Source organism: Falco rusticolus, chromosome 5, assembly GCF_015220075.1.
Source record: "Falco rusticolus isolate bFalRus1 chromosome 5, bFalRus1.pri, whole genome shotgun sequence".
NCBI classification, from domain to species: Eukaryota; Metazoa; Chordata; class Aves; order Falconiformes; family Falconidae; genus Falco; species Falco rusticolus.
In genome coordinates, this window is record NC_051191.1 from 1,581,337 (window position 1) to 1,597,699 (window position 16,363).

Sequence of the window (16,363 nt, forward strand, 5' to 3'; positions counted from 1 at the left end):
GACTGGAGTGGCAATCATATGATGTGTTTGCACAGGTTTGGCTGCAGCATTTTCACTACAGAACAAGAAAGAACTTAAAGGTGCTACACAGTATGTGAAGTTTTGGATTCCCACCCCCCACCCCCCCCATAATTTAGTTATATTTATAAAACGGCTTAATGGTTAACTTTAAGCGATCAAATATTTTTGAGTCTAATTAAAGTCATTTACTGACAGGAACCATTACAGTTTTCTTTTATTCTGATAACAACGCACTAGATGCTTTAAAAAAAAATTATATATATACACATTGTATTTTACCTTTGTAAAACAAAATATATACTTCCTAGTTCCATTAGATTTGTAGATATGTGAAAAACATTTTTAAGAACAATTCAGTAATGCCATTTGTATTTCTTTAAGATTACATGTCAAAGATCTTAGAAACACTCAGTGCAACTTGGGAGTGCACTCATATCCTACCTCAATACAAACCTGTGAACACAGAACCCTCAGGACATAAAAGCCTGATTATTTAAAAGGATATTCATCAGACTGCATTCCACTGTGTAACGACACCTTTCAGTCTGACACAGAAAAATTACTCCCTTTCTAATAGGTCACATTATCAACTGCAATTTATCTTTTGTTGTACAGTAACATTTACTCCCTCAAAGAAGGTACATGCACACAGCCCCCACTGTATTTTCTAAATATCAGTTTGAAATAAAATTTTCAAAAGGCTCTAATGGTTTAAGAGCCTACACTCTATTTGCAAAACTAACATAAGCATTTATTGACAAAAAACCCATGAAAATTCGGTGGGATATAGGTGATTTTGAAAACATTGCATGTTAGTAGTGGTTCACACCCTGACCACTAGCAAATCTACATGGAAGTGGCTTGATCTGAGTACTAAATATGTACCCAGAGGTAAAAAAAAAGGTTAAACACTGAAATACTTTGTTTTAAAGAGAAACCCCTTAAACATACTTACAAACTGTCAAACCTTCAAGGGCATTTTATTTGATATTTTATTATAATGAAAAATGACTGTAAACATCTCCCTTATTTCACATCAATTACAGAAAGGTGTTCTCAGAGTTCCCCTCATATTGAATTTGTTAATTCCAGGAGCTCATAAATTCAATATGTGGAGGATCTTCATGTTACAACATATCAGAACTGACATTCAGTTGCAAGAATATAAGCAAACAGCTTACTTCCCCAATCACAGCTGGGGAAAAAAAAAGTCCTTAAATAATGCAAAACATATTGCTTCACTCCAGAGTTTACAGTCCTTAAACGGAACTGGGTTTTCCTAAGGGTATGAAAGATTAAAAAACAAAAAAAAAAAACCAACAAAACAAAACAAAAAAACCCACAAAAAACCAAACATCACCACATAAACCTCTGGATTTCATCACTATTTGGCCATTGGAATGTTCTGTTTAGAAAAAGATAAAAAGTTACAGCATTCACAACAATATAAAAAGACAACTCCAGAAGTTGTCTATATAGAGATGGAAATGGAATATTAAGCCTGTATATTAAGAATGGCAAAATAAAGTAACGAAATTCTAGCAATTTTTGAGGAACTGTGACTGCTAATAAACATGTAAAATACATTAAGATCCAGAAGATTGATTTTGATTTTAGCATATCAACAAAACTCCAGCCCGCAAATATGTAGACTGGAACTAGTACATATTTTACAACCTCGTGTCTTTGGAAGACTTTTCTCCAGACGTAAAATGTATAATGTCTGTTATCTGCTAGTAAATACTTATGAACATAGGTAAATTTCCAGATCAGGAATAAAGAGATGACAGCCATTAAACAGTAATGCACAGGGTGCTTTCTTAATGACAGAAAGAATTTCCTGATTTTAGTAGGTGTCAATAAATGAGGGAATGAAAAAAAGACAGTAAAGGACAGAAAATAGAACAGCTGAGGAAAGTGCAAACAGGCTTCGTGGCTACTTCTGTCACCAACAACTATTCCACCATTGATGAAGACAAAACCAAAGAAAACAGTTACTAATATGATGTATGGCCATGTTAAACCAGTAAGTGTAATTAAGTTTTTAGGTGATATGAGATATGCGATAAGAAACTGCAACAGTCTGATAAAATCTGAAAATGATCCTTTCCGGGAAGAAATCTTTTCATCTTTCTTTTTCTGTAACTCCGTCTTCCAGGCTTCATTTAGCTTCTCTGCAACAACGTTTCCAGCACAAAACACTGTCCACACAATATTTGTCTGACGAAACATGAAGCCACAAAATCCAAGGAGAGCTGAAGTTTTATGGTTACCATAAAGGCACATTAAATAGGCAAAGAGAGTAAAAAATACTGATCCTGGGTCCGTATAATAAAGGAACGTAAAGAAGTAAAGGGTGGGAAACATTGCAAGAGTTAATGCAGACAAGATTCTCAGGAAACCAGACACTGCCTAGAGAAGAAGCAGAAAAATGTGGTTAGCAATGTTCAATACAAAATAAATAAAAACTCAAAAAGTATCATTTTGAGAATTCCATTAAGACAATATAACATTTCTTATGTTCTTTGGCTGCATTCTGCACAAGCATGCATGCTATATTTTTGACAACCTCCGGCTACATTAATGCAGAGTGTCCGACTACACAATGTTAAAATGCAAACAAAAGTATGGAACATTATTACAGGCAAGTTAAAAATATGGCAATGAAAATACACCAACTTCTTCCATATGTCAGGTGTTCACATATTTGTGGAATTAAAATCATTGTGGGAGTATAATTGCTTCCGTACCTAGGATGAGAGCTGCACTAATGGGCAAAGAAAAAAAATAAATAAATGTTTTATAGCCCTGCAATCTCATCATCAGATTCTCTTTTATTTGTGAGACAGCAGAACACATCATTCTGTGCTTCTATTCTTGCCTCTTTTGAACACAGTCCACAGAGCAACCAGTTCCAATTTTCTAATCTTTGGTGCAGCTTTTACTCTTTAGTTTATCTACATTATAATTCATGAGTTAGAAAAAAAAACGTTAAAGACTGTAGGAAACAATGCAGTTAGTAACTCCTCCCAATTATCCCACCCACTACACGATACAATGCAATTCACAACATTAAAAAATATTGCATGATGTTTCTGAATGATGTAGCATGGGGTGAAACCTCCAGCCACCAGCTTACAGAAAAAAGGAATAGAGAAAATGCTGAATTCAAAGAAGTACCAACAATACAACTACATTTTCTAATGCTTAGACTATAGTCATGAAACCTTTTGTTTTCTTACATTTTTATTTCCACCTCCAAGCATAAAATTAAGTGTTCCAAAACTGGAAACAATTTATGGAATTCGACCCAATTCTGTATAGTCTTATCATGTGCTTAAACATGAAAATCCTCCTGTAAGAAAACACATCAGAAAAAATTTTCTTTATAGTAAAGGAATCCTTCCGTTATCAGGGAACAGGAAAATACGTTGTTATGGTTAAAAGTAAAAGTAAAGAAATTTACTAAACTGAAAGATTTTGAATAGGCCATTAACCACTGAAACAATTTACCGACCACAGTGGTGGATTCTCCACCGCTTTAAATATACAGTAGTCTTGCATCCAAGTTGAACAGTTAAGGACTAGATAGGTGGAGAGCTAGACAGGTCAAAACTGGCTGGATGGTTAACTTGTCCCACTCTACCCAAATGAAAGTAACAACCAGAGTATCACAGGGATCTATACTGGGACCTGTCCTGTTTAACATCTTCATCAATGACTTGAAGGCAGCGAGAGTACACACTCAAGACTGCAGGTGACACTACACTGCGGGAACCAGGCAATATGCTGAAGAGCAGAGCTGCCATCCAGAGTGACCTAGACAAACTGGAGGAATGGGGCAACAGAAATACTAAGAAATTCAACAGGACAAATGCAAATGCCTGCACCTGGAATGGAAGAATTCCCCACGTTGATACAGGCTGAACATGGGAGTAGATGAGGAGTTGCTGCTCTGTGGAAAAAAGGACCTGGGGATCTTGGCAGATGGCGAGGTGAACATGAGACAGCAGCATGCCCTGTGACTAAGAAACAGCAATGCCCCCCTGGGCTGTATTAACAGCACAGCAGCAGATCAAGGCAAGTTATTATCCCTGTTAACTCTATTTGTTAGGCTGCACCTAGAATAGCACGTCCAATTTTGTGCCCTGTGATACAAAAAAAAGCATTAGTCAACTGGAGCAATGGCAGAGGGCCACCAAGAGAGCTGGGGGCTGAAGCGCATGCCCTGAGAGGCTGAGGGAGCTGGCCTTGTTCCGTCTGGAAAATGGATGGCTTGAGGGGGCCAACCCCCAATAGGTGGCCCCAACCCTGACCAACCTGATCTGACATCCAGGCTGGCCTGGGTTGGAAGGTGGACCTCCTAAGGTCCCTTCCAGCCTGAACCATTCTCCAATTCTTTCCAGCTTGAATTACTCTCCAGTTCTAAATATTGACATCAAACCTGGTACATTTCCAAAGAACAAATTTTAGTTTAAACACTGCTCACAGGGCTTCACTCAGGATTCAGTGGTTGAAATTCTGTGGAGAGTGTTAAGCAATTCCAACAAGATGAGCATTCAGACCTTTGACAGTAAGTCTATATGCGTACTAATTTTCAATGGGACTAGTTATAGCTGTGAACAAGAGTGTTTTTAGATAATTGCACCCTGAGGAAAAAAAAAAAAAAAAGACATAAAAAAAATTTAGAGAAAAGGAATGCGACTCCTTGGACAAACTGGGAGTAGTACTTGCAGTTAAATAAAACTGCGGACAGATCACATATGTAGTGAAGTGAACATACACTGAGCCATCAAAATTGCTTGTACAAGCACATACAATTATTCTCCTTTTATCGTACCTTATTTCTCTGATGGATCTTGAACAGAAGTAAATACAGTAAATAGAAGTTCCCAGCACTGAAAAGGAGGTTAATAAACCTAAGCATCCCCGCAGAGCACACCACGCTTCCCGTCCACCCGAAGAGCCATGCCGCGGGCTTCACTACTCCCACTGAGACCAGGTACAAGCCCGGGAGCGTGGTGATCATGGGGTCCCACTGGAAAACGGAGAGAGAAACAAGGTTATGGAGGTCCTACCACACAAAAAAGGGACCAGCAGTGGGTTACAATACACCATCCCTATCCATGCCCCTTTTTGTTAGCTTGGATGTTTAGCGAATTTCTGGCCTTTGGCGGAAGATTTTGAACACTTTGCAATCTGCCCAGTGCACCCCTGAGCCACCAAGTAATGGAAAGCAGAAACCACTGCTTTCAGTGTACAAGGTGTTTTCAAAGAAAGCACTTTGTACAACAAGAACCACAAACCATAGAATCATTTAGGTTAGAAACGACTTTAAGATTATCAAGTCCAACTGCTAACCCAGGACTGCCAAGTCCAACACTAAACCATATTGCCAAGCACTGCATCTACACATTTTTTAAGCACCTCCAAGGATGGTGATTCCACCACCTCCCCGGGCAGCCTGTTCCAATACCTGACCACCCTTTCAGGGAAGAAATTTTTCCTAATATCCAACATAAACCTCCTGTGGCACAGCTTGAGGCAGTGTCCTCTTGTCCTGTTGCTTGTTATCTGGGAGAAGAGACCGACCCCCCCTGCCTACAGCCCCTGTCAGGGAGTTGCAGAGAGCAGTGAGGTCCCCCCTGAGCCTCCTCCTCTCCAGGCTGAACCACCCCAGCTCCCTCAGCTGCTCCTCACAGGGCTTGTGCCCCAGACCCTTCACCAGCCTTGCTGCCCCTCTCTGGACACACTCCAGTGCCTCAATGTCTGTCTTGCACTGAGGGGCCCAAAACTGAGTTATCTTTCCAAAGCGCCCAGGCCGTTCACAGAAATCGCCGACCCTGACCGGCAAACGCGAGCCGGGCCGGCTCCCGCGCAGCACCTGGAGGAAGCGGCCGTGGCAGTAGGCCTGCGCCTGGGGGACGTGGAAGGCCTCGTCCATGTAGGGCCCGCGCTGGCGGCGGTTGATGGCCGCGAAGAGCAGACACGAAAGCAGGAAGGCGCCGCTCATGGCGGCGGAGAAGCCGTAGGCCTCGGAGCGATCCATGCCGCCGCCGCGCCGGCCGGGAAGGGCCCGCCCTTCCGGGAAAGGCTGGGCGCAGGGAGGCGGGGCCTGGCAGCGCGGGGCCGCGGCGGAGGCGCTCGCCGAGCGGCGGCGGTGAGGGCCGGGGGGGGGCGCGGCGGCGGTGAGGGCCGGGCCGGGCCGGGCCGGGCGGGAGGAGCCAGGCGGCGGCGGTGGCTCCTGGCGGCGCGGAGGGGCGAGCGGCGCGGGCGGAGGGCCGGGCTGCCTGGGGCCGCCGTGTGCGGGTTCCCCCTCAGGAGGCGTTGAAATCCCCCTGTGCAGGGTCACCGCGGTCGTGCCTTGTGCGGGCGAGGGGCGGGTGCGCCTGTGTGAGCGCCGCTGCGGCGGAGGCCGCGGGCCCGGCGCGGCGCCATGGACCTCACGCACCGGCTGGAGCTGTTCCCGGGCTGCAGCGTGACCCTCCTCCTCTTCAACCACGTGAAAAACGCCGCTGCGCTGAGGAAAGGAGCCATGGACGGGTCCATTGAAGGCGCGTTAATAAACCCCGCCATGGTGAGCGAGTGCCTGTGCCGGCCGGTCTGCGGTGCTGCGGTACCGCGGCGGAGGCGGCGTGGAAATCCTCCGCTGAGGGACCCTGCGAAAAACGGGGCGCAGTCCCCTCACAGCAGCTGCCATACACCTGCTTCGCTTTCTCTGCACAAATGCCCCTGCTTCGACTGCATTACGGTGTCCACAAGGCGAGGGCTCCTTCCTCTATGCAAGGGAAGGAGCCTTGGCAAGGTTGGCCAGAACAACTGTCACCTTGATTGCCTTCACGCCCTACTTGGTGGAGCTGTTTGGAGCTTCCACCTGTAAAACGTAGTACTAATTGCTTAATGCTGTCCAAAATATACTATTTGGAGCCTTTGTTCTGGTTTAAACCCGTAACTAGTTTTTGAATGTAGTCTTATTTTGTTAGAATCAGCAAAGCGGTAATGCAGGAAGAGGGGGGAAAATAATCTGATCAGACAGAGGATTCATTAAAATGATTCTTTTTTCAAAGATTTCAGTAACCTGATTGAGAGAGTGTAATCTTTATGTCACGTTTTACCCCATGCAGGAAATAATCACATTGACTTTGGAAGAGCAAGAATTGCTAGAATAGCTAGCAGAATACTGTTTTGCTCACTTCTACGATTGCAGACTTGGGCTATCAAAATTATGGGGTCACAATTTTTTCAGAGTTCAAAATAGTATGTTAAATTTCCATTTAACTTACTTTGTTGTGTTTTACAGGTTGTAGATCCTTTTCAAGTTCTTGTGGCGGCCAACAAAGCAGTTCATCTATACAAGATAGGTAAAATGAAGACCAGAACTCTCTATGCAGAAATTATTTTCAGCCTTTCACCAAACAACAATGTAAGATTTACTGATTAAATGTCTTTTTTTGCCAGAGAAGCTTATTAACATCCATGCAGCCAAACTAAATACATGCATTCACTTTACGTGGCTACTAACAGAAGCTACTGTTAGTTTAATAGCACTAACATGCGGTTCTCTCTTGTAGCTTGTCAGAATTCCATTAATGTAGAACATGTGTCAGTTTATACTCCTGCTTTATTTTGATCCAGTAACTGAAAAGGTTGCTTATATGTAGTGAGAAAGTGTTTCGTAATATTCTGATGTTTTCCATCTTTTATTAGATTTCAGATGCATTTAAAAAGTTTGGCATTTCAGACAGTGACACAGCAGTACTCATTGTTCTGGTTGTGGACAGAGAAAAACCTGTAAATCTGGAAGATATTGCATCTCAGGTAGAAGGCCAACAGGTTTCTCTAGATGAACTCCCCCAGCTAACAGACACTGCCAAAGTTAAAAAGGTATGTAGCCAAAAGAAATGACTGGCGTAGAGAAAACAGATAGTTTATTTAGTTGTCTGATGAAATATCAATGGACATAAGAAACTTAGGGTCTGTATTTCTTTAACACAACCGGAAACTTGTTTTAAGTGAACCTTGATTATTTCTTTCTTAAATATTTTTTTTTACTTGAAAAAAGTTCTAGTTGCCACACCCTGACATCACAAATTTTAAGTCTTCAAATTCTTAACATTGTCAGGAAGTCAGAACATCAAAATAAATTCCAGATTGCTGCCTGCCATTCAGGCACTTCTGCTTCCTGTTTTCTCAAGCGAATATCAATTTAATTAAAAATAACATTTTTAGTCCTGAACAGTTTCATAATCTTAAGCACAGAAATAGTCCCAGCATGGGTGGCTAAAATAAAAATGTGTTGATTAGCTGCTAGGAGTGTGTTAGGGAATGTGTGCTTTTAATAGATTACCATATGCTAGTTAGGTATCTTGAAGCATATGTGTTTCACTTGATAAAGTTCAAGTAACTTCAGTCATCTTGATCATGTCCTTCAAAGTAATGATGGGAGACAATCAAATTGGACAAATCATAGCATATTACATGTGGAGCTAAAAAGGCTGCTTTCATTCAATTTCTTAGCTTTCCTTTATGTCTTGCAGTTTCAGAACTTGCTTCGTTCCTTAGTCCCAATTTTCTCTTGCAGTCATGCCAAGACAGGAATTTCCAATTTAAAAAGTGGGGGAGAGGGGGAAATCTTTTCTTGTGTACACGATTTTGGAAGATACGTGATCACTTTTTTCTTCCTTATATAGCTTTTATTTTTTTCTTGTTCTTTTTTTCTGCAGATGTACAAAATTACTCCACAAGAAGAAAAAATTGGCACCTTATTGGATAGTATTGTTTGCAGAATGTCAACTAAAGATGTTTTATGAAAATGTGGAAATAAATTCTTTTAAAGGAAAAAGAGGGCTTTTTAAGATGTAAAAACACTTCATTGCAGTTCGTCTTGTGTTTCAGAGAAAGTGGTACTGAGTAGTTTGATGACATCTGAGCTTTAACCATAAATGAGCAGGCTTTGATACGGGGGCAATCTGAGCAGTGTTCTAAGCACAAGAGAGCAACTCTGCTGTGCAAAGCAGAATTTGCCATTGGAATTTCTGTCCAATTTCTTAACAAGAACTTTTGCCAGTACCTTAAGTTGACCATAAACAGAAGGCTTGGAAATGTGTACTTATGTTGCTCCTGCATCCGATGTCTTGCTAGTCCCAGATAGGATTCAAACATTGTAAGTCATTTTTACTAACCTTGCCTTGATTTGTTTTGTTTGGCACCCCTGATGAATACTACTGACGATACTACTGCCGAAAAAGGTGTCTCTGTGGCATGAAGTATTGCTGATGGACTACAAAAAGGAAAGTTTCCATAAACTATCAGCAGTGCCTCCCTCTTCCTGCCAATGGGATAGTCACTGCCCACCCTTTGGGAACTGGGAGGGGCGGGAGGGTCACCATGACAGCCAGGTGCAGGCAGAGTGGAGCTGGGACGTGTAGAACAATGAACAAGGTCAGCGTGTATGAGACGATGCTCTGGTGGTGGTAGCACCTGACAGTCCGATATCATCAGTACAGTGTACTGCTGGGGTACTGGTGTTTTGTTGTGGTGCTTCAGTATTGGCATTAAGGGATAATGAGAAGTGCTTTTACTTTGTAACACTGAGTTATGCATGATGATGTTGACTTCCTAGGACCGTGTTCCAGGTACAAAATTCACAGAGAAATTTGCACCATAGATCTGTTCGCTTAAATTGTTGATAAAGCTTACATAGCATTCTGAAAGGATCATTGCAGTCGTTAAAGCAGTGTCAGGAAAGGCCATCAAAGGGAACTAAAAAGAATATTGATTTCTAATAGTCACCAGGTCCAACAGCCCTGCGTGAGTATCATTTAATCACATGCAGGCATCTTGTTTAAGAAAAATTACTGTCCTAATTAGGTAGAAATCCATACTGATTGTTACTGTTATGCGGTATTGTTTTTCTGGTACTTGTGTAAAACTGTGTATCTGTGCCCATTTTTGGTGGTTTTTTCCCTAATGTTCTCTGAGCTATTACGATTTGTGTACTTAAAAGATATTTGGAAGAGTACGCCCCAGATTCTTACACATAGTGTTTGGGAACACAAAATAGATTTTGGGGGAGAGGCAAGTCTGAGTTAGAGTTGAAATGTTCTCCGCTACAGCAAACAGACCAGCAAACTGATACATAGACCTAGTATTGTCTGTGTTTCTGTGTTTAATATGGAAATCCCTAGCTTTTGTTTTGCATTTTGATTTTGGTTGTATTTTCCCTTGATTAAAACACAGTAGTACAAATACCGTCCTTTCCCTTCATTAAAGCATAGTAGTACAAATACCGTCCTTTTCTAACCAACCAAATCAATGGCAAAATACTTGCCAAGTACCAAAGGCATTTACAAGGTTTATCAAAAGAAATTGTTCAGGAGAAATGGCTGTGCTGATTTCTTGTTTTAAAGGTGGTTTTACAGAATGTATCATCCTCTCCGAAGGGAAACATGAAGCAGTAGTAAAAAATGGAGCTTGGAAGGGCGTGAGCCTTTTGAAATATAATGTGTAACATCAACATGTGAGAATGACCATGGAAAATAAAAGACTTGCTTTCCTTTTCTGATAGTCCATTCGGTACATGGAGAATATCATCAGATTTGTTGGCTGAACTGCTGACGTTAGTTTTGGTAGCTTAAAATAACAGCAGACGGGTATGCTTAAACCACAGCCTTTTTTGAACATGAGTAAAACATCAGTCTGTTCTGTTTAATATAGGAGAATAATAAAAAGATCACTGTGTAACAATTGGTACAGAAGTTACAAACAGAAATAGTCTGTTTCATCAGTGTAGAGACAGTAAATAGTTTGTTACTGTTGACAGGAGTTAAATTATGAAATTGTGATTTACTGTGCCACCCAAATGAGCTGTTTTCATGGGTACTGTTACTGGAAATTGTTTCGGGAGCTGAAGCCTCCATAGTATCATTCAGTCAGGCAGATGATTTGGGTCTGTTGACAGTGAAGACTATGCCATTGCCCTGCCAGACCACAGTTTTCCCATAGTCCTAGTTGCATCATCTTAAGTTAAACAAATTATTTACAAAAAAATGGTAATAAATGTAGATTTTTTTGACCCTCCAAAGTTATGCTTGTCTTTCTGAACACATTAAAAAATAGTAAATGTGGACCTACAAGGTTACTGTTAAATCAACCACCATTGTTTCCCAGCAAAGCAAAAGTTTAGGGCAAAAAGACAGGTTTTTCAATAAATTTGTTCTGCTGCTGTCTCCTCTGAGCTTTCATACCTCATCTCCTCTATCACAAGGTGGAAGAGCGGAAGCTGAAGCATTTTCAATACCTTATTTGGATCTCCAGTGCTTCAGAGGCTTGATTATACCTGCAGGATTTATAAATTTAACAACCAAGTCCAAAAGTATGATGTGTGGTCAGTTGTTCTAGCTCTTTTTTGGTTGTTGGGTTTTTTTTTATTTTTAGATGGGGTCATATATTTGGGGGTTTTTTGCCTGTGATGCCTTTTTAACATTGTGTATATGACAAAAATTGAGCAAAACCAGCAGCCTGTGCTTCTGAAAGCCAATGACAAAAACCTCGTCCACCACAGAACTCGCTCTCCTGCTTGAATAGTTTGCAGTACATTAGTTTCTTATGAAAAAAGCCACAAACAAACAAACAAAAAAAACACTCCAAAAAAAAAAGAGACCAGGTCAGCAAGGAAGAGACTGTACAAAGCTATCTTTTACAATGGACTTTGTAATATGGAGTAAAGCCAGCAGGCTGTTGCTGTTTGAGTCAAAGACAGTCTGCAAGCTTTCAGCTCAGGTAGTTCTGATGCATGTCCAAACTGCTGGCCTGTCCATCACAGAACAGGTATCCCTCTGGGCGTGCCGCAGGAATGGGGAAATGTACTCAAGGAAAACTTGCCCACCCTGTCATGACGGAGGCAGTCATCCTTCCCTCGGGGTGGACATCCAGTAGCACACCAGGATTTGCCAGCAGCCCTCAACTGCGGGCTGGTGCGTGTCTCCCGGTTGGGGGAGTATATGTTTGGCACATGGCAAATCTCTACGGTGATGTGAAAGGGACAGTCAGAGGTTCTGCAGGGAAAAAGAGAAGCAGAGGGTAGGCTGCCTGGCATCAGGATGAGTCCTGAGTGCTCTGCTGCCACATCTGCAGGCCACCATGACGAAGGTGGCAGCAGAAGCGATGCAAGTTCACTGATCTGGCAGCTCAATTTATGAGCTGTAGCCTGTGCATCTCTGAGCTGTGTGTTTAGTATTAGTGAAATATGTGTTTCTAAAAGCTATGTACGTTAGAACAAGAGCCAGTCCGATCTACAAAATCTTAAGCAAAGGCAAAGTCCACGTTAGCACCTGTTGCAGGAGTGAATTCCCCTCACTGTTAAGTGTGCCTCCCTCCCCAGCTCTGTTCACTGGCTTCCTTCCTTCTGTCATCCTGAGATGCTTTTACCTGTCTGCTTTTACTTCCAAAGCCCTTCACAGTTCACATTGGTCTCCTATAGCCTCAGCTTACCCTTTTGCCTTGTGTTTTCAGAGCAGCATCTGCAGGCCTCCTTCTGTGCCTACTTCAGCTAGGGCAATCTCCCTTTACCCTTTTCAAAATGAGTGATTATTCAGTACCGCTCTTTGATCCATTGTCAAAATTCCCTCTCTCCTGCAAAAGCTTTGATGACTGTAAGTTTCCAGCATGCTGAGGACATTGCCTATCATGCAGCCCCAATTGCCTGGGGTTTTTCGTACTACTGTCAGAATGTCTAAATCCCTTTCTCTTGTTGTGCACTTCAATGATACGTTACAAGGGAGGGACCATCCTTTTGCTTTCACTTGCAGTATTAGTTCATGCTATATGGTTTATGACTGGGGTCCCTACCTCCTATGACAACGTATTTAATGTGCTAATCATCCATTTTTTAATTATTATTCCTTTGTATGCTGTTCTTCAGAGAGCATCATCAAAGCTTTGCTCCCATGTTAAAGCATGACGAGGAGGTATCTTAGCAAGGGTGTGTGCCCAAGTCAGGTAACACTGGCAGAGTGCTGCACAGATACCGGAACGCTGATTCCAGCACCCACACCTGCCCATGGAGAGCTGACACAGGCATCTCTGGTGCTACCCTGTGCTTTGTAAACACTCCTTGAGGTATGCCACGTAGGTCTTTCCAGAAACATTTCCGTTTATGTAGCCCTCCTGATTATGGATGGATACCAAAATGGGGTACACGACACTTACAAGGATTGTGTTGCCCACAGGTACTTTGTAACTACAAACATATATCTGTCTGTTCCTAAGTGTTCAAAATGTCTTGCAGCTCTTCTCTGTTGGACATTGGGTTTTAGTTTAGGCAATGATGAAATTTGGGTTTAAGCTGAGTTTAAGCTCCAAAGGCTTGGACGACTCTTCCCAATGGCCACTGCCCCTCAAGAGTTGCCAGTCCATTAACCCAAGCTCATCAGGAGTAGACAACCATATAATTAACAAAGAGTTTAACAGAGACTGCCAACTGGCAGTATTTCCAGCAAGTTTGCAGGTTTTCTGATTGGAGTTACTTCCCTGAAAAAGTGAGAGTATGGAATGTCGCCCATCAAGGTTGGGCTGGTGTATGTAGAGGTTGTTACTGCCATGAGGTATTAATGAATTACGGAAAAGCAAGCAGCACTTGAGGATGAATTAAATATATTGGTACAAGATTGAAGACTGAGCCAGGTGGTTCTGCAACAAAGGATGCTTACAAATACAGTTTATTTCATGGTTTTATTCCTGAGTTTATAAAAGCATTACTGTAAGTTAAAAATACACAGATGCCAGTCCCACATAAACTCTCTTCAGCAACAGAGATGAGAATTTGACTTGTTCGGAGGTCTTCCTTTGCCTGAGGGACAGCTGCTTTTATTGACTTTCTTCTTCCTATGTTGTTGTGACATGGCAGATTATTTGCCTGCTTACAGTGTGTGTTTTACCACGGACAGGTGATCTTAGCAGAGGTAGAGACTGGACAACTTCAGTTCAAAAATGGAAAGCTGGGGTGGATATACAAAACACTGACCAATAAAAACATAAGTTGAACTCTTCTTACTAGCATATTGTGCTTAAAGTTTCATATACATGCGAAGGGTAATCTAAACACGTGTACAGTGCAAACAGGTATATTCATGTTCTGTACATTCCCTATTAAATTACTTCACAGATTCAGTTCCACAAGTAGCAATAGTTTAAGCAGTTAAGGACACTGCAATATGCTGAGACCATTATTTTTTTTACCTCCTGAGTATAGATAATCGACACAAATATTCCTTTAAATATTTGACAAAGAAAGCACGTTGCTGCTAGAAGGACGAATCCTTTCTTGACCAGGCTCCCCAAATTGCCGTTAGAAGGATCATGACAATCACTGTGTAAAGGGTATGGACTGTAGCAAGATCATCTCCGTGCTGGTGCTTGAACGCAGAGGTGCTGTGCCAGTTCTCACTTTTGTTCCCATGGGTTTTCTGTCTGTGAGCACGGAGAGAATGTATCCTGCCATAACAACAAGCAAGATCAAGATTAAAATTTATTCTTTTTTATTAACATTTCAATAGTGTTTATAATGAAGTCCTGAGTGTGCCTTGTACCATTGACTAGATTTGGGAAAAAGCTCTTCAAACTGGATGGGGCTAATCAAGTAATTTCCATAATTGGAAATGCAAAACATCTACCAGCCATTTGGTATTTCTCTCCCACTGACAGGCAGAGAGACTGGGTATGGGCTTGTTAGAGGACGCACAGTGCTCTTACTCTTCACTGTTGATACAGATCAGTTGTATGAGAAAAAACATACCCTTTCATTTCACATATTATGAAAGTGGCAGGGTTTTAAAAAAATTAGTAGTTTCCAAAGCTTTAATCCATGGGAATAAGCACAGTATATGCTATATGAACTTCGCATCCTGCTCCGATAATGTGTTTATATCTCTGCTCTTCAGAGGGGACTTCCCTCGGCATTCTATGTCAAGGTGAAATTCATTATCCAAAGATAACAATCAGGAGTAACTACACAAAGTGTATCTGCAGAATTCTCTGGAGTAACATTTTACATTGCTTTGCCACCTTTCCCAAATGGTTTGAGAGTAGAAGTGTAAGCCTGTGGTAACTGACCTCCAGTTACTGTTAGCTCCACTGAAAATTGCCTCCTAAGCCCCACTGGGCCTGCTGCTTTTTTTTTTGAAGAGAAAAAATTGTTGAATGTCCACATTTTCATCTGGACTGGAATGCCAAAAGGAAATCAATCAGCTTGTGATTTTCATGTAGCTTAGGAAAAGGTCTGAGAAGTATTAGATGTATTACAGCCTGGTTCATACATATTCCTGCTGTTATTATCACAGAAGAGTAAGAGTTACCAAAAATGTTACCACAGATACAGCTTAGAAGTAAAGAGCTTTTAAACACAAATTATATTTATATACTTATGAACATTTGGAATAGAGCTGTCAAAACCAATTCATTAAAAATGAAAGACTACGAAGTGCACTCTGCAAAAGGGAATTAATAAAACAGAAGTTCTGCAGCTGAGATTTTACAGAAAGTAGTTGCAGAATTACAAATACACATTTAACATTCGTATCAGGACAAGGGCTACCTTCTATCTAGTGTAACTGCAAATCAAGTAACGCAGTTCATGGTCATCTGGCAGCACCATGTGAAGACCATGACAGGAATATTCTGTCAGTAGTTTCCTTTCCTGTTGCTACCTGAGGGGAATGCAGTATGTGCAGCTTACCTCCTGGAAGCATTCATGGTGTTTTGGTGATTGGGTTCCCAATGCGTCAAATTTCTTCTTGCAGAGAGGAAAAACTCCTTTCTTATCCTCGTTTCTGTGCACAAAAGAGGAAAATCTTCACTCAGTACCAACAAAAATCATCTTTCTTCCAAGCCCACCAACTTGACCAACGCTATCTGGCAGCACTTGATATGTGTCAATCAAAGTTCTCAAATTACTGGTTTTCTAAAGCTGATTTTGACGTAGTTCTTCAAGAAATTCCCTGGAGCAGCTCACAAGGCAAGTAATGAGTAATCCCAATGACTGGCTTCTTTTAGATGCTGGGATCCCTTCTTATAAACAGTAGCTCACTGCTAAAGCGTTGCCAAATTCATAGCAACACAAGTAATGCACAGATGGAGGGTGCTAGTGATGAAAAATGCAGGATGAGCTGTAACTCAGAACTACTTTCTATTAGATCACAGGCTATTTTGGCATAAAACTTAGTTCCTTTCTACAATTGAAATTCGTTTAACTTGCCTGGAGTGAAATTTCAAGCCACCATCACTTAAACGAGCTCTAATGTTCCAACATTTCTATGAAAAAGTAGATGACTTCTGCAATAATATG

The 16,363-nt window shown here is 41.5% G+C and overlaps 2 protein-coding genes and 1 long non-coding RNA gene across 4 annotated transcripts; 1 reads left to right on the forward strand and 2 right to left on the reverse strand.

The window, feature by feature from the left end:
* Positions 1–750: 750 nt before the first annotated feature.
* LOC119148639 (putative Dol-P-Glc:Glc(2)Man(9)GlcNAc(2)-PP-Dol alpha-1,2-glucosyltransferase) lies at positions 751–6,119 on the reverse strand. 2 transcript variants are annotated; one of them, XM_037389091.1, is made up of 4 exons: positions 5,906–6,119; positions 4,862–5,059; positions 3,264–3,376; positions 2,336–2,433 (listed from the first exon to the last, which is right to left on the reverse strand). In XM_037389091.1, the coding sequence occupies exons 1-3, from the start codon at positions 6,068–6,070 to the stop codon at positions 3,359–3,361; spliced, it is 381 nt and encodes a 126-aa protein (XP_037244988.1). In that variant the 5' UTR covers positions 6,071–6,119; the 3' UTR covers positions 2,336–2,433; positions 3,264–3,358. The 2 variants fall into 2 exon arrangements, with proteins under 2 accessions (XP_037244987.1, XP_037244988.1); XM_037389090.1 differs by lacking the exon at positions 3,264–3,376 and having other exon boundaries at positions 751–2,433; positions 5,906–6,117.
* A 36-nt stretch (positions 6,120–6,155) lies between these two features.
* On the forward strand, positions 6,156–10,580 carry TPRKB (TP53RK binding protein). The gene is made up of 5 exons (XM_037389092.1): positions 6,156–6,181; positions 6,368–6,598; positions 7,322–7,444; positions 7,729–7,905; positions 8,745–10,580. Exons 2-5 carry the CDS (start codon positions 6,458–6,460, stop codon positions 8,829–8,831), a joined length of 528 nt encoding a protein of 175 aa, XP_037244989.1. The 5' UTR covers positions 6,156–6,181; positions 6,368–6,457; the 3' UTR covers positions 8,832–10,580.
* Positions 10,581–13,899: 3,319 nt separating this feature from the next.
* Positions 13,900–15,849, reverse strand: LOC119149251. The gene is made up of 2 exons (XR_005104628.1): positions 15,755–15,849; positions 13,900–14,514 (listed from the first exon to the last, which is right to left on the reverse strand). It is a non-coding gene; the product is annotated as an uncharacterized LOC119149251 (long non-coding RNA).
* Between the last annotated feature and the right edge of the window lie 514 nt (positions 15,850–16,363).